At 42.3% G+C, this 18,704-nt stretch overlaps 2 protein-coding genes across 2 annotated transcripts; one reads left to right on the forward strand and one right to left on the reverse strand.

Moving 5' to 3' along the window:
• The first annotated feature begins 1,418 nt into the window (after window positions 1-1,418).
• On the forward strand, window positions 1,419-10,177 carry ctsba (cathepsin Ba). The gene is made up of 10 exons (XM_063184289.1): window positions 1,419-1,494; window positions 3,121-3,244; window positions 4,034-4,119; window positions 4,783-4,897; window positions 5,317-5,432; window positions 6,240-6,325; window positions 6,593-6,739; window positions 7,010-7,126; window positions 8,720-8,848; window positions 9,285-10,177. The coding sequence occupies exons 2-10, from the start codon at window positions 3,122-3,124 to the stop codon at window positions 9,356-9,358; spliced, it is 993 nt and encodes a 330-aa protein (XP_063040359.1). The 5' UTR covers window positions 1,419-1,494; window position 3,121; the 3' UTR covers window positions 9,359-10,177.
• Window positions 10,062-16,747, reverse strand: cgref1 (cell growth regulator with EF-hand domain 1). The gene is made up of 6 exons (XM_063184291.1): window positions 16,248-16,747; window positions 15,916-16,027; window positions 14,726-14,776; window positions 13,272-13,342; window positions 12,793-12,917; window positions 10,062-11,582 (listed from the first exon to the last, which is right to left on the reverse strand). The coding sequence occupies exons 2-6, from the start codon at window positions 15,996-15,998 to the stop codon at window positions 11,067-11,069; spliced, it is 846 nt and encodes a 281-aa protein (XP_063040361.1). The 5' UTR covers window positions 15,999-16,027; window positions 16,248-16,747; the 3' UTR covers window positions 10,062-11,066.
• Between the last annotated feature and the right edge of the window lie 1,957 nt (window positions 16,748-18,704).

Consider the following 18,704-nt stretch of genomic DNA (forward strand, 5'->3'; position numbering starts at 1 on the left):
GTTGAAAGTGATTGGTCAAGCACAGACAGTGACAGTAGCAGTGAATGAACTGTCAGCCTATACCTTTTCCCAAATGTTCAATAAACTTCATGATTTCATGTTCATGATTCAACTTGTGCTTGTTGTGCTCCAACTTGCAGATGTGACAGAGACACATACAGTACTGCTCGCTATACTGTATTGTCAATATTTCCAGTAGTTAGTAATTATTATTAGCTATTATTATACTTTTACAATTTTTTAATATATTTGCCTGTAAGGTCTTTATATATGTGTTTGGTTGTATGGATGAGTCATTTAAAGAATTGAAAAAAAACAGAGCTCTCACATCATATAACTGAACCAAGTATATTTTTCCAAATGTCATGGGTACACCAAAAATATGATATAATATTCATAAACTACACACTCCAAGCTTACATATGGCATATGGCAAGCTATGATAACCAACTGCAAAATGGCTGTTAAGGCCTTGACAGTTTACAACTACATAGGACTAAAACGTATAGCCTAGAGCATACTGGGGTCATGTACAGTAGGAATGAATTATATTACTGTTACCACTCAAATTCTTATTAGGGACATCTTGGAGGTTCAAAGTAGTCATGTGTCACTTGGGGAAAGCCATCTAAATCCAGACATCACAACACAATGTAATCGCAGAGGAACCGTATCACTGATGCTGGTTGCTAAGGAAGATGCTTTGCCTAGCAACTGTTGCTATGCAAAAGGTACACCAAATACAGTATAATATATGTATACTACAGACTCCAAGCTTTAATATGGTATATCATAAGCTATTATAATCAACTGCATAATGGCTCTAGAGGCATTGGCAGTGTACCACTACAGGACTAGAATGCATGGGGTCATATAGGCCTACAATATGATGTGAAAAATTATAGTGGGAGTGAGTTATATGACTGTTACCACTCAAATTCTTATTCAGGACATCTTGAAGATTAAAAAAAGTCATGTGGCGTTTTGTTGTGGGGGGGTCCCCGTCTATTACCAAAGAAGACCATGTGAGAAAAAAACAGATGGAAAAAAATGTGACATAATTTGTAGGAGTTGTCTTTCTAAGGCTCATGTGTGTTGAGCTTATTGGTTAGGTCACAAATCTCGAAACCCGACTGTCAGCCGCACATCTTTATTTTCGCTCTGTCATGATAAAAAGAAGTCCCTAGACCTCCACAAGCACCCAGACTAGGCCCCACTGGACACAAAAGGCTCATAGAACTACAGTACTTGATTTCCAGCGTGAAATAGGACACAATGCAATCTTAAAAACACATTTTTTTTACGATTCATGCGGTTTCAAATGGGTTGTGTCTTGTATTGTATTATTTGAAATTGCGTTGAGCGTCTCAGATTTTGGAATCACGTGAAGGGTCATTCACATGACTGAAGACTGACCACGTGATTGAAAACTTCTATTTAAAAACAGAAGCGAAAGCATTGCCTTCATTTGGACGTCCTTAAGCTAATCGCAAGGTAAGGTAGGCTCTAACCACCTAGGCTTATCAGCGCAACGTACATTTGTATATGTGTCTTTTTGCTGTAATATGTTGCCTCATATCAGTTTAACTTATTAAGACAGGACTGTTGCGTTAGCCTCTGCTGAATTTAGAGGGAATATGTTTGCATTCAGGCTGTAGCGGCTAATGCTAGCCAAATGAACTGTCAATAGCACTCAGCGATAACGTAATAACATACTATAACCCGCCCTTAACTGGGTCACTGCTCTTTCTGTATCTGTACCACGAAGCAAAACAAACACGACCAAGTCAGACATAATGAGTGCTCATTTTGCAGCGAGGAATGCAGTTTATTATCAATATAAAGCAGGCTACATAATGCGTAAGGAGTTTCCTGGATATCTCCAAACGCCCAGGGAAATTGTTTTGTGTGTTACGCCAAAATACACCAGTGCCGTTACACTGATTTGTTCTTGCTGGGACGTATCATGGCTGTTTAGCCTGGTATCGAAATATGAAATTGGCTAAAATCACATGGGGTTTGTTTACTGTGGCGAGATGCGTCGCTTGTGCGTTAAATTGCGCAAGAAGTCTTTTATTAGGCTAGTCTCCGTACAGTGTTACTTTTGTTACGCTAGACGAGTCACCTCACACCCAGTGAAGCAAACCTGATACAGTAACATGATACAGTTTTTGATTAATTGTTCTGCTCCCACTAAGTGCTTCCACTTAACAGAAAGTGTGGTCTCTGCATTGTCAGATCTTCTACACAAAAGGTCTCTCAGATGATCATCTGATCTGATGTCTATGCGGAAGAGATTCTGATGCTGATTCATTGGCCCCATTGCATCACCGACTGTAAATAGGCCTAGCTGGCTACGCGCTTTGGTTTACCAAAGAACATTACGCATTTACTGTAGGGTACCCAGACGAAACGGGAACAACTGCCTCGTACCTGGATCCAAAACCTAACGACTCCAGGCAATTCTTTGGTCTGATATGGTGTATCTGAAGTGTATCTGAATTCAGTGTACGCGAGGGTACACAGGAAGCAAGTTATTTACACAATGGCATGCATTGTGTGCTCCGGTGTACTACAGACAGGTGGTTACTTAATGGGAGACTGGAGTTCTGCTTTGGCTTGCACAACAGTCCTTGTCATGCCCTCTTGATTCAGTTATACAAACACAAAATGACTTGAGGCCGGTCCTGACGTACAAGTCTTTTTAGTCGGCTTTGCATGCAGCCTGAATGGTACCCTTGTCTCTAGCATGTCATTGGTTACTTCAAGAAACGATTAAAGCAATTGTAACTTTACTTTGGCCTCTCTTTCCAGAAAGTTGGCCTGTCTTTCCAGAAAGTTGGCTGTAACAGGAAAGTGTTTGATACCGTCAGCTCTTAACCTGGTTCTTTTAACATTGATCCAGTAGCCTGCATCTTTTTTGGGTGCAAACCTGGGTAAAGCCTTGTTGCACAAAGTTGGTTTGACAACATTATGAATGCATTTTGAATGTCTGATATGAACCTGGCCAGGTTGACAATGAGGACAGAGAAAAGGACCCAGAGAATGTTGATGAATGATTTGCACGCCAAGTTCTGTAACATGATCCAGCAATGTGCATCTTTTTTGCTTGTTTTTCAGGATGTGGCGTCTAGTGTGTCTGTGTGTCCTGAGTGCTCTGGCGGGCAGCTGGGCCAGACCTCATCTCGCCCCGCTCTCCGACGAGATGGTCCACTACGTCAACAAGGCCAACACCACCTGGACGGTAAGAGTGCCACACTAATATACAGCAGAGTTATGAACCTTTTTCATTCGAGGGGCCACTTCAAGTACTTCCAAGGGCCGTAAAAGTCTCTAGATCCCCTGAATGTAATTTAATTGTATTACAAATGTAATTTTGAGGATTCCTTAACAAAATATGTCATATTTCATGTGAAGCTGCATAACATTAAAATTATATCGGGGGCCGGATAAAACTGCCACACTAATCTACAGGAAAGTGTCTGGAATCTAGATGTAGTCGTTTTGGGTAGGGTGCGCACATCTACAGACACTTGTTGCAGGTGCTACACAAAAGCACCAGCTGGTTCAAAAAGGTAGGTCTGCACACTGCGGAATAAGCCTCAGAAGTAAAGTTTACTTGTATTAAATTACAACGGCAACGTTTTGATCACCCTGGATCTTCGTCAGGCATGTTACTCATATGCCTCACGAAGATCCAGGGTGATCGAAACGTTGCCGTTTTCATTGAATGAACTTTATTTTTGGAGCTTATTCCGCAGTGTGCAGACCTACCCTCTTGAAATGGAATCTAGATGTAATCAGCCTAAAAGTGAAGCTAGAACACTTGTAGGTGATTGTACGAAGAGCGGTTAAGCAATATCATTTGTTTGCTGCGTTTGCTTTTAGATAAACTTGCCTGCTACCAATTTCCTCATTATGGTTCAGTTGTTTGTGTGAGGAGCTTGAAATTATCAAGTCTGACTTCTAGGTGGAAAGTACTTCTGGTCATGATGGTTGATCTTCTGACTATGCTCTTTTTTTCCCCCTGAAGGCTGGCCACAACTTTCATGACGTGGACTACAGCTATGTGCGCAAGCTGTGCGGGACACTGCTGAAGGGCCCTAAACTGCCCCTCATGTGAGTTTCACTGTTGCTGTTGGTGGAGGATGGGGAATGTAAGAACAGGAATTGAGTAGTGAATGCAGTCATGTGCGTTATTGCACAATTTTTTTCTTTTTCTTTTTAGAGAAGTGAAACAACTTCTTTTGCACGATATGAATTATTGACCTTTCTATGAATGCCCAGTCTTCTGTTATAATGCATAGTCAGAAATTGAAATGCATGAAATGATGGGTTTGCATTTTTAATTGAGTTTTATTATAGATGGGTGTAAGGTGGACAATGACATGTTTACCATATTTGGCCTTTTCAAGAGCTGAGCAGTCAGTCAGTCAGTGTTAAATGTCAAGAGGAAGTGCATTTGTACTCACAAGGAAGGTCACATTTGAAGTGTCACCATCTTTTTTTAAAGATATGTTTGGGGCTTTTTATGCCTTTATTGTGACAGGACAGTTACAAAGGGACAAGAAATTAGCGGGGGGAGAGAGAGGGGGAAAGTTTGGCAAATGACTTGGGCCGGAATCAAACCCGGGACGCTGGCGTTGCATAGTAACCCAGTGCCCTACCATTAGGCCACGGCAGGGCTGTGCCAGCATCTTTTTAATAGTCTTACATGTAATCTATGTGATTCTGGAGGACTGGAGTGGCCTAACTTTTTTCTTTTGTTTTTTTCTTCTCCAGGGTGCAGTATGCGGGGGAAGTGGAGCTGCCTACGAACTTTGACTCGAGAGAGAACTGGCCCGACTGCCCCACCATTAAGGAGGTCAGAGACCAGGGATCATGCGGCTCTTGCTGGGTAAGTGTTTTATCTCTTGACCGACACGCATACAGCCCAGCCACTCCGGTCTTATCTCTGGGACTTTCCAGCATAGTCAATTAGCCAAATTAATAACTCGTATGCTCAGATCCGATTCAAAACAATTGCCCAAGTTGGGCCAAATAAAGCTACTTGACTTGAGTAATACCTATTATTCATATTATTATTATTAATAATCCTTTATCTTTTTGAGTTTCCAATAATGTCTTGTAAAAGTGTGTGGGTGTACAGTACATGTGTGTACTACTGCTGCAAAACAATTGCCCAAGCTGGGACAGATAAAGCGACTTGACTTGACTTGAGATCCAAGTAGCTGAAAAATGTAACCTCTTTGTGAACGGGTTTGGCCTTCTTTTCACATTCTTAATCCCCCCCCCCCTTTTTTTTTTCTCTTACAGGCTTTTGGTGCTGCCGAGGCCATGTCTGACCGTGTGTGTATTCATAGTAACAGCAAAGTAAGCGTAGAGATCTCTTCGGAGGATCTGCTAACCTGCTGTGAATCCTGTGGAATGGGGTAAGCAAGGAAACGAAAGATCAGCCTGTCTTAAATCTCGGTCATCCTTCGCATGATTTGACGAATTTGCCCATTATCTAGTTTTTTGAGGAAGCGGAACTTGCTCCATCCAGTTTTTTTTTTTTAAATGCCACCAAAAAGTTATGTTAGTGGTTTAGTCCCTCAAGATGTCAAATCAAGGGCCAGTTCACAAGCATTTTTTTACTCATTCAGTTGCATAAGGCTCTGTGTTTTTTACACTGGTTTAAATAAAAGTAGTGTTCACTTGTTGCACAGCAATACATTTTCACAGAGGTTTCTCTGACGCACCACTAAAAACACTTGAATGCTTGGCGCTAGTTCCCTTTTCCATTCCATTTCAACTGTATTGACTCTGAACAGAGAACGCTTATGAAGGACTTTATTGGTGGCAAGGCCACAGCTTCTGAAAATGAATCCAATGTGGAGCTCTACCAGGTGTACTATACAGTATGTGTAGAGCAAGGCCACAGTCACCTGGTGAGACAGGTTACACATGATCCACCAAAGACTCACAACCAGACTGTCAGAACTTTTGTCTCTTTCCCTCTCAAATGCTATACCAAACACCCAAGTTTGTGTGCTGTCTGTAGGAAAACGGTATAAACTGGTATAGCCCCTTTTAAACATTTCCTTTGTGGCATCTTTCCTGCCATAATGTACATGAAGTGAATGGGAGCAAATTACATTTTACATGGAAGCGATACTCTGAGCTAATCATAACTAGCACTATCTCAGAGTGTTTTCCCTCTGACACCAATACTAAATAACTACTTCCTTCTCAAACAGGTGCAATGGTGGCTACCCATCTGCAGCGTGGGACTACTGGACACAAGAGGGTCTGGTGTCGGGTGGATTGTACAACTCTCATATTGGTAAGTTACCACATTGTTGCTGTCTGCTTTCCTTGTACTCACATTTATTTCTACATCGTCAAAAAACTGAGGATTATTTAAAAGGTATGCCGACCTGACCACCTCAACTTGTTTCCTAATGTTTTGTCAGTCATCCTTTGAAATATTAACATATTCATATGTATACATATGGCACTCATATTTGTCGGAGTGCACATGCTTTGATGCAGTCCTCCACACCACTCATCCCTACCCCATTTAACTGATGTCTGCTTATGTCCTAAACAGGCTGCCGTCCCTATACCATTGAGCCCTGTGAGCACCACGTGAACGGCTCCCGCCCACCCTGCAGCGGAGAGGGAGGGGACACACCTGAGTGCACGATGCAGTGTGAGGCCGGTTATTCCCCTGCCTACAGGTCCGATAAGCACTTCGGTAAGACCTTCAACGACCATGCCTACCTGTGGTGATTCTGTATTTTTTATTTGCCCAGTTTTATATAATAATACTAAAGATTGTTGTTCAACTTATTTACAGTCAGTAAGTATAACTTATAACTAACTATAAAATGTACAGTAAACCATTAGTTAACTATTTATAACGAAAGGTTATTGTGAAGTGCTAGAACTTGTTTTTTAACAACTTCATAACATGTAAGAGGACTAACGGCTGGTCTTTAAACCCACCCTAATTGCCTGGTTGCAGGTAAGAACGCATACAGTGTTGGGGGCACTGAGAAGCAGATTATGAGGGAGCTTTTTGAGAACGGACCAGTGGAGGGAGCCTTCATCGTCTACGAGGACTTCCTGCTCTACAAGAAGGGTGAGTTGTACAGGCCGACCACAAAATACATGAACAACAAGTTGAAGTGGTTATACTGTATGTTATTAACAGGTTACTAATCATTGTGTCAAAGTGAAACGTCCTTAATGCTGTCCTATGAAAAGATATACTACTTACAAATTAGAAACATGTGAGGGGTGTACTCACTTCTGTGACACTGTACAGACTCATTAAAGGTCCAGGATACATTTTTGCTTTTGTTTATCAAAAGGCTGCCAATTCAGCCATGGTAAATATTCTTAGAAAATATGGCCATTGTGAAAAGGCAGCATAAATGTTGGATATAAAGTACATAAAATTGCATACTCTACCTTTTTTAAGATTAATTTTATTTTGAAAGTTTAAAAGCATTTGCAGGCATCTAAGCTTTTTTCATTTAAACCACCTGGTCTCAAACTGTCAACTCACACTGGTCACCTTTTTGTGCTTTGATTTTCATTAGCCGTGTTCTCTTTCAGTTACTGGTGCAGGTGAACAATTGGTGATGTCTGTAATTTCTATTACAAATTGTAATAAATGCGTACCTACAGATTTCGTATTCCAAGTATGTACTGGACCATGTATAGCTTTGATTACACTGCAAAAGTTTATTGAAACAATACAACACCTGTGCAATGTCTGGATTTTATTTCCTTCTAGTGTTGCATGTGTAAGTTTTCACCAAGATGGTGTATTGTTGATGGTAGTCTGTACACCGTGTAAAGCCTTCTCCAGCATATCACCAAGATTCTCACTGAGGTTCACATCTGGTGGCCAGTCCATGTGTTAAGAAGGTCTTACTGTATGATTCCTGAACCATGCTTTCAAAAAATAATTGAGCCTGATTCATCTCGGAATATGCCAGTACCATCAGGGAGGAAAAAGAAATGTTGATCTAATTAATGTTCATTCACTATATTCGAGGAGCCAGTCATGCTCATTCCATGAGCACATAGCTAAATCTAGACCTCTAGGGGGTGCGAACTCGCCACCACGTCAATGGGAGTCACAGCACGATACTGCTGGAATAAAGGACCAGTCCGATAGTCCAGCGCTACCGATACTGTATGAGGCTTCGGGAGGGAGATTTACTAACGTTCCATGAAAACTCTGCTAGTTGGCCTCCGTTACACTTGCTGATGCCCATGATTTGCTTCTTCTTAACATCTTTTACATGACCACGGGATGTCTTGACAATTTTGTTTAATAAATGAAAAGCAAATCATTGCGCCAGTATGGTTCAAGGAGCACAAGACCTCGTTTTTGCACATGGATTGACCACCACATGGTCCAGAATGCAACGTTATTAAGAATCTTTGGGATTTGCTGGAGAAGGCTTTGCATAGCGTTAAAGCCCTACCATTATCAATACAACTCTTGAAAACTTAATACAACACTATATGGAAATAAATCCAGAAGCTGGAGAAGTGTTTTGAAACTATGTGCACACCAAATGTGTGCCGTAGTTAAAGGTAAAGGTGGCTAACACTAGTGTGTGTGACCCTTTCTTTTTGGCCAGGCTGTGTACAGTATATGCAACACTCAGATTTGTACAATATGCATGTTGACTGTATACTTATTTTTGTTCTTCAGGGGTGTACCAGCACACAACTGGCTCTCAGGTCGGGGGTCATGCCATTAAGGTCCTGGGCTGGGGAGTGGACAATGGCACCCCCTACTGGCTGTGTGCCAACTCATGGAACACAGACTGGGGTGAGAATGGTAAGTGAACAGAATTCTACATTTCATATGAAGTTATTGGAAGCAGTTCCCACCCGCCTTGTTGAATAGTTCTTTACAGCTGGCATAATTTCTATTTGATTGTCCATATATTAAATGTATTTGTTGATTTATGCTTGCCAGCCCACGCCCTCCTTGTGACTCAACACCTTTGGCATTGCTTCTAGTGAGGCCAAGAGCAATGTAAATATCGTTTCTGATCTCCCGAAAAAACGGGAACTCCATCCACTTTGTGGGACACGAATCAACCAGTTGCAAACCTAGGATGACGGGTCAACCATGCCATTTGGGAATCGTTATGGTCTTGGTCAGACCAAGTCTCGAAGAGATTTGAAAGTCAATGATAACTGGGCTAGAGTTATGCACTCTAACTTGAGTTGGTTGCCTTTAAACTTTTGTCTTTTTTTCCCCATGTCAGGCTTCTTCAGGATTCTGAGGGGTTCGGATCACTGTGGCATTGAGTCTGAGATCGTGGCTGGCATTCCTGCCTAGTGTGTTGCCTTGGAGGTTTATTCAGGATGGCGGACGAGGCAGAGATGCCACTGAGGCTGCTGTACGTTCTGAGCCCTTCTGCCTGATACACATGCACATGTAATGGACTTCTCAGCTGCTGTACTGTAGGTGACCTGTAGAGGGCGTTTGGTTCAGAGCTAAATGCTGCCTGATGCAGTGGGTTGGCCTTTTTTATTTGACTGTCAAACTTTTTTTAAATGATGCTGATATTGTGGATTTTAAACTTTTTTATAATGCTTTTTATGAATGTGATTAAATTGGAACTAAGTTTTAGTTTTTGCTCAACTACATGGTGTTATTCCACTGGCACTAAGGTTTTTGGTGTTGCTACTGTTAGTATTGAAGGTACAGAACGAGATCGCTTTGTCTAGGTTTGTGGGTTACTGCATAAATTGACTTAGGCTGTGGCAATGTTTTGTGTTATGTCTTATTTTGGCATTTGGAACTTGAGTCATTTGCATTCAGTTCTTGTGAATTTGCAGTTTATGTTTAAAATTTTCCCCAGGATTTTTTTTTTTTTTTTAAATGTCGCACAATGAAATTGCTTTGTGCATGTGAACAAGGAACACAATGTACGGGAAACTCACTATATGGAGCAGTTTGCATTTCAATGTGGTCGCTTTTCATAAGGGCGGAAGGACTATCTCCGGATTCAATGTGTTTTTCTTTTCTCTCTGATGCACATGTTTGTATGTGTGCACTGCTTCAGTAGTAAAGGCCAATAGCCCAGTGGGTGTGGGCTTTTCATCCTGCGATATCATCTGTGACGCTCCATTGAAATAAAAATTAATACATCTATTTGCTTGCTGTGTTTTTTTTCCTCAAAGCTGCCAATGCACTGCTCAATGTTTTGAACCCATTTCAACTCAATGACCATATGTCTAGTTGTACACATAAAGGGACTGTTGAATTCACCACCATGTGACTGAAAAGCAATGTAACACAGTTGTAGAAATGTTTGTGCATTGCAATGTTAGACAGATGACATTGGATTTAATTGAGGGTTTGCGTGACCATTGTATCAGTTACTAATTTTTGGATCTAATGGTTTTCATTATTACACTTAGACATGTACAAGTTTAACAAGACAGATCTTTTACACATTTGGTCAAAAACATCCATAATAAAAGTCCATAAAATGATTCCGAAAATGCAATCAATACCGCAAAGCTGCAAGTGTTGAAGTTTTGAAGGGGAATGCATGCCACAGCTCCAAAAGCAAATTATACATAGGTAATAATAAACCTACCATCTATGGCAAAGGGCTTAGAGCCTTAGACGGTCACACGTGCAGACCTTTTGTCTGCGATGCATAGTTATTCAAGATGCAAATACATTGGAAGTGGTATAAAAGTGTGAGCGTGTTTTTAAAGTGCAACTATTTGTCAACATTTTATCCAATATTTCTACAATTAAGTGGACAGCTTTTCAAATATATTAATCCTGAATTAAAAATAAAGCAATCAAAGAAATCAAGTAATTATCCCATTTTCTTTCTGTTGCATTGTCCCTTTGAAAATCCATTTTAAAAAACTTGCTCCAAGCAAGAGAAACTCTTTCTGAGTCACTTGGCATCTTAAAAGACCATGTACACAGTGGCTGACCTGTGCCTACAGTCTACTTTGGCATGATCACAAGCACTGAGTTAACAGTTAGCAGCATCCACAGAACCTCCCCATCTTCTGCTTCACATCTCCGGCTGTCCCTGGTGCACGGGGGGCGGATGGTTCTGGTTCTGTCCATCTCCAGTGTGTGACTCTGCCTGTTGCTGGTGCTCCCCGGCCGCCTCTGCTTCTGGTTGGTGATGAGTACCCTCCTCCTGCTCAGTGTCCTGGATCCCTCCTCCGACAGCATCCCTATTCTCCCCATCCTGCTCCACAGCCTCCTGCCCCTGCTCCGCCCTGACCTCCTCCCCGAGCTGCTGCTGCTCCTGGCCGTCTTGCTGCTGCGTCTCCTCTTGTGCCTCCTTCTGGTCGTTGGCAGTGTCGGCTGGACCATCTGACTCGGCCTTCTGTGCAGCGCCTCCTTCTGAAGCCTCCTCCTGCGGGGGCTCCTTATTAGCCTGCCCGTCAGCTGCAGCATTGGACTCTATGGCTGCTGGGAAGGAGTCCGAGACTGGTGCCGAGAGAAGCTCAGAGGGAGCCAGCAAGCCGTCCTGGTTTTGGTCCTGAGTTTGCAGAAGGTAATCCACCATGGCAACCACCTGTTGAACATTACAGGCAAGGGGGGTGCTCTTATTTTCAGTTTGATTATTATATACTATTTGACATTTTGTTTGTAAGGACAGTGCACTTAGATAAACATCCTTGTCAATGTGTCGGTGTTGACACGCAGGCTTATTTTCAACTGTAGCCCTTGTGGCATGATGTTCAATTACCCTTACATTATCCTTGGTGCACTGTATAAGATGTGGCCAGAAGACAGGTATTGCAACTATGCTGCTCATTGAAATTGAGCTACCTGTTGCCAAATTTGATCTTTTCATGAATATTTACTAAAGAATGAACTAATATTCATTAATATAACAAAAATAGAGTATTTAATGCGGATAAAAATGTCTATTTCTTGACATTCAAAATGGCGGACCACGGAGAAGATCCCCCTTTTCATGTATGAAAAGTGCAATTTTCCCATCATATTGAATACTTCAAATTTGATGGTGGTGGTAAATATTTGTTGAAAAGGTAACATTTGTAAATTGGCTGCATGCATTCTGAAAATGAACAACTAAAAAAATTACACGGTGCACCTTTAATTGATGCCCCACGGAACATGTAAAGGCGGGCTATGATGAGAAGAAAGTGGAACGAGGACCTCTTGAGGAATGTAACATTGCTTTCTCTAAGGCCCGACATTCATGTGACATAATGATATACATTCATATAACCTACTAGGAAGCCATTACCAGGTAAGTCTGGGCAATATTGCAAATAAAACACTGTATTTTTCTGATGGCTGCACTGGGCAGTATAACATAACAGTACATGAACACACAGTGCAAAGCAAATGGATATGAACAGAACAACATTATTAGTGCTATTTCATTGCACAGCCCAAACACCTGGCTTACTCCACCTGGATATTATGTGCAGTACATGTGCAATAAACATCTGGGTTACACTCTATTTGAATGGTTCACTATTACAGTGGATATGCCATATTAGGTACAGTGTAATAACTAGTGTAACAATATTTAATACTATGTAATACCAGTATAATACCATGTACCAAACCTAACCCTAGATGCAAGTACAAAATTGGTACATGGTATAACACTGGTATTACATGGTATGAGATATTGTTACACTTGTTATCACACTGTACCTAATGTGGTAGATCCACTGTAATAGTGAACCATTAAAATAAAGTGTAACCAATATCTGCGGTGTGAACGGTGTGAAGTGAGATCTTACTCCATCTGTGGACGTGTGGGCCTGAGAGTGGTGAGACAGGAAGTCTTCCAGCAGCCTCATCAGCTCCAGCCCATCCAGCTGCCCACTCTTGTCATAGTCATGGAGGGAGAAGAGGAAGAAGACCTCTGGAGGACACACACAAAGACATATGTATGCCTCATCAGAATACATGCATAAAGTACCATCATTCAACAGGGGTGTCGTTCAGGGGGTAAAGTGTGACTGAGTCACCAGGGCCCACACAGTGTCTGATTTCTAGGGCTATGGCAGGTCCATTGGAGCTGATTGTGTACATAGGGCCCGCAATTTGCAGCTACGCCGCTGACCATCATGCACTTCAGTCATAGTCATGGAGGAAGACAGAAATATACTGATGCATTTCAAAATGGACCAAAAATACTGAATGCTGCCTTTAACACAGTATTTAACAATATACAATTTAAGGATAATTATGTATAATTGTAGAATCTGACATTCACCTTGGTCTCGAGTGCTGACCTCCAGATTCCCCTGGTCATTCAGACTGGCCTTGATATAGCTTTGCAAGAGACTGTTAAAATTTAACCAGAGATTAGACCCAACAGCTTTATATACTGTACGTAGAAGTGACAAAAAACATTTGTAATCACGACAACCTCTACCTAGATAAACAAAACTATTTGGCAATAAGGGGAGCAATAGTGCCTAATGCTAAATATAGGCTATTGCAAATATGCTGGAGTAGCCTAACAGCATCCTAAAAGATTCCTTAGATCTTCAGAATCTCCTCTGCTGGTTGTGCCCATTATAGTGCCAAATGCTGGAACTAGCTTCCTGTTTAAATTAGAATGGCCCCAACACATTTTAAAAGGAAATTTCATCTGCCTTTGATTAGGGGTATCTATCTAGCAGGGCTGTCAATCATAAGGCCCGAAGTCAGGCTGCGGCCTCCCAGATGGTTTTATCCAGTCCCAGACCTGAATCACACAAAGGTGCTATATCACACAAAGCTGCTACAGATGTTTGAGATTTCAAATTTTCAATACTTGCCATTTTTGCTCGCCATTGACAGTCAATGCCCATGATGCATGTATATCTGCTGACAGCCAATTCGAGATGATTGATTAGCAATGTGATTCTGATATAGAGCAGAATATTCAGCAATTAAATGACCTGTTCAGCCCACTTGATGTCAAATGGACTTTTGTGGCCCCTGAATCCAAATGACACCCTGATCTACAGTCTCTTTTTTATAATACTATCTATAATATTTTTCCCCTTCTTTCTCTTTCTATTTGTCAAGCACACTGAATGACAACTACTGTGTATAGGTGTTATACAAATACTATTGCTTTTGCTAAATTGCGAGATAAAACCAGTGTTCATAAAGGCCTCTAGCCTAAGGTCTTTGATATAACAGTTGGGTCATTTCAAACCAGCAGTGTGAATAGAGAACACACATTACATTTACTGAAAGACAAGACATGTCAGGAAATGAAAAGGTGATGACCATAAGTGAAAGTTGTGACCTCTGACTGGCGTGTAGGCTACAAAGCAGTGTTGATCTCGTCATCAGCTGCCGGGATCACACCCTAATCTCTAACACGCTCGCAGACTTTGTACCTGTGATTACAGCCCGGGGCGGAGCTATAGGGGGAGCGAGCAGGGCGTTTGCCCCGGGGCCCAGGCCCCTCCCATATTGGTGGTGGGGGCCCTATCATGACCTTTGCAGGCATCATGGGGGGCCCTATCAGTGTCTTGCCCTGGGGCCCTGTGTGCAATTGTTCCGCCACTGATTACAGCATAGCTCACCTGAGACTATCAACACGCCATGCAGACTTCATGGAAAACCAGACAAACAGATGTCTGCATTGCGCAAGACAAAATAGTCATCCATTTGCCCTGTTAAAATGAAAAGGCTTACAATAATATATAATAAGCAGTCTTACTGTACCTGCGGCTCTCATCTGCAGAACCAAACGGATTGACGACAGCTGACACCGACCTGCAGGACAAGGTCAAAATAGGGAGCATAATGTGATGAAGAGCTTAAATAAACCTTCTCATGCAATGGCCATGACCATGAATTGACATGCACGCCATAGTAGGCTGACCAAATGTCACACTTCTTGAGGACAGCAAACATTCTATTCTCCATTCAACTCTCTGGTAGGTCACATGAAAAAAAAAACCTCTCTTTTGTCACCAGTTATTTCCATGGTACTGGCTGCAGAACTGGGAATTCCCCTAGTCTTTTAGGATAACCTTCCGGATTTTCATCTCAGAGATTTTATCACCTTGTGTGACAAGATTATGAAATTCGTTGGATGAATCCCATACACTCCAGTGATGACCTGCTTTCTAAACCTGTGACCAAAAAAAATGAGTGACAAAGAATGGGCTCTTGGATTTCATGAATAGCACACAGTAAATTTTATAGTGTTAAAATAACACTTAAAGAGTTAAAATTAACACTGTTCTAGTGTCTATTTGGTCCTGCTCCAGATCAGTGTTGAACACTGGTGTTAGATTGATAGTGTTAAGGTAACACTATAAAGAGTAAAGCAGTTTCGGGGAGCATACAATGGCGCAGACAAACTCCATCACCTCGAGGAGGCGGGGGCTCTCTGGAGTACTTCTAACTCCACACAATTTAACAACTTCATTTGTCACTGACACTGGAGAGCATCTCACTCCATTTGGTGTTGGAATTACTCCAATAGTGTTAATAAGCCTTAACACTGCAAAATTAACACTGGCAAATTTACTGTGCAGGATACACACAAAGTAGTTAACCTTTGAACCCGTCTGCCACCTTACTGAATGTGACCCACATTGGTGTCATACAAGGGATTATGCAAAAGATCTGAAGATATGGATGGGTGGTTTGCCAGTTTGGGTGGGGCCTAGTACACCTGTCCAAAGGTACACAAACATGACACCAAACCACACTCTCAGATTACTAGCCTCTAAGAATAAACAGTAGGCCTAGCCTGCCCCAAAATGTGCAGTTTGACATAAAAGAACAGTTAAAAAGGGGGAAAAAAACTCAAAAGATCGGAAGAAACAAGAAGGACATATAATGTAATAATGCATTGCTGATTCATTTTACGCGCTATAGCCATGCGGTCTGGAGTAGCGTACCTCTCTGGTTCCTGTCCCTGCTGTGGTGCGCCCTGGGTGAGGAGCGGTGCGAAGAGCAGTGGGACCAGGGCAGCCGCAAACATTTCACAACACACAATTCGCACACGCGCCGCTGCAATACAACAACCAGACGGGCAAAATAAACATCAACACTTGCGCACTGATTACTCCGGTTCATTGCATTGTCCATGTAGGTAACGACCAATTTGTCAGAATGGCGACCTGACATATATTTGTTTTTACTAGAAAAAGAATCACTAACTGAAATCTTGCGCTACAGACCGTAGACAACCTGAGTGACTAAACATACCCTGCGTAACACGCAAACCTACCTTGCAAACGGGATCTTCTTTCGTTTCCTTGTGACAGGTAGCCAGTATCGCCGGGCGGTCAATAGGCTATTGTCGAAAGTGTATTATGTTATGATCAGTTACAATGTACACGTGGATACGGGGGACGTGTCACGGTCCCAACAATATCTCACAATCTACATGAAGGATTTTTTTTTGGAACCGTAAGGTCCGCCTTCAACCGTTTCTCATCGCCACGTCGTTGTAGCTGAGTAAGCAGCGAGCACAGTGCAGTACGCATCAATACATGCTGCTCTGTCTCAACATCTCCTCTCAAGATTAGGAAAATGGGGTAATGGAAATGATCGGTCGATATGTGGAGGCCCCGTTCGATGTTCGGGAGAGTGCATCCCCTAGAACTACACTTTAAATTAAGAAACACTGTCTGTGAAAGGGTAGTCTATCTCTCTGAAGAAATCCGAAAGGATTAAAAATAACCTGGGTGTGGCGCACAGGCACAGTGAAATATAACGTTGACTACACCGTCGTTGAGTGCAAAAATAAGCTCTGCCTCGAAGGGGAATTTTAGCGCAGAGATGACACACGTGTCGTTTATATCGGCGGGGGCTTGATGCCTGTAGGTTTTGGAAAAGGTAGGGAATAGGGTTGCGTTGTCATCCACTGAACGGTCTGGATTTGAAAGTGAGTTGCAAGTTTTTCCATCGCTGCAATTGTGTGTGCGTAAAACCACCACTAGATGGACTCATTAAGCCACGGGATACGGGGCGGGCCTCTCGTATCATGGCTGGTATGTTAACACCTCTCAGCATCTTCACAGAACCGCAAGTGTAGATTGTCTGAATCATTGAACAATAGTACATTCAGAAGTCAACAATGATCAATTATGGGCTCAGCCACATTTTGTCTAATAAGAGCATCTTTAATCTTTAAGTGCTTTAGGTCTACTGTGTGGCAGTACATATGGGTAAGCAGTAATATTAGGGCAGTCATGGGTAACTGGTTAGGGCGTCAGACTTGTATCCCAAAGGTTGCTGGTTCGACTCCTGGCGCGACAGGTTGGTGGGGGGGAGTAATTAATCAGTGCTCTCCCTCATCCTCTTCCATGTCTGAGGTACCCTGAGCATGGTGCCATCCTGCCGCACTGCTCCCTTTCAGGTGCCACTGGGGGCTGCCCTCTTGCATGGGTGAGGCATAAATGCAGTTTCGCAGTGTGCACTTGTGTACTGTGCAGTGCTATGTCACAATGACAATGGGAGTTGAAGTGTCCTAGTTGGGCTTTCACTTATATAGGCTACTAGGCTACAGTAGATTGTGAAGTTTACATTACAAGTTTACACGTTTATCCTGGTATCAATGGAGGATGACCAAGCACTATATAACTCTCGGGGTTCATGTAGGTCTTAGTTCTATAAATATATCTATTCATGTTTCACCTTTTTTCTGTTGTGGGCCTACAATGTGCTGACAGAAGGAAAAGGTATAAGGGGCTGATAAAAGTAGTGAGAAAATACACACAAGAGAACAAGGCATGCAGGCAACAGGGAGACGAACGGTGAGGATGTGGGAGGGTGGTGGTGGTGGTGGTGGGGTGTGGGGTGGGATCAAAGGCAGTGATGAAGAGAGTGGAGTGAGAGGGAGGGGAGGGGAGGGGAGGGGAAGGGAGGCTTTCTGCTGCTGCTGGATCTGCTTTTCTTCCATTCCCTGAGCACCAAGAGTCACTGAGCCCCCCTTGACTCAACAGGCCACTGTGCCAGGCTGGGCTGCCATTCTCAGCAGCCACCATCCCATCCCACTGGGCATTATCCCACGGAAATAACACATAATACCGCAGCAGCAGCAGCAGCAGCAGCAGCAGCAGCAGCACCTGACACACACAGGGAATTACTCAGAGTCACTGTCACCTACACTACACGTCATGGCTTGACAAAAAGCAGAAGACCAAAAAAGCAAAATGTAGGTTAGCCATTCTATGATTTTTTTTTCTGTGGGTTGGTTTATTTACTGTATTGCATACTTTAATCAAAAGCAAATAATAGAGTGACATATTGTAATTATTGTCACACTTCTGCTATACTGTATTCTAGTAACCATTTTTTTTATATACGTTACTGTAATCAGTCTGTTACTGTAACTGCAGTAACAAACACTTAATTAATTAACTGTGTCCATAACCGCATGGTGCCCAGTGACGTAATGCAGTATGCCCTTAGTGAGACTTCTTATTTTGATATGTTACTCTACCGTTTACCGTAAAATAACTAGAAATCCTATTCTCTTACTTCACGGTATGCAGCATATGACAAAAGTTTACCTCACAGTGCACAAAAAGGACCAAAAACAGCCGCCAAATGTATTTACAAGAAATAAAACCCCAGAGAAAATGTCACCTTAACAAATATTGAAGGATTAAGGGTTGTGATAACATTTATCACAATCTACCGGCCCCCTATACAGCGTCCATAGGGCTTTACGTAATCC

The sequence above is a fragment of the Engraulis encrasicolus genome, chromosome 19, assembly GCF_034702125.1.
Source record: "Engraulis encrasicolus isolate BLACKSEA-1 chromosome 19, IST_EnEncr_1.0, whole genome shotgun sequence".
Taxonomy (NCBI): Eukaryota; Metazoa; Chordata; class Actinopteri; order Clupeiformes; family Engraulidae; genus Engraulis; species Engraulis encrasicolus.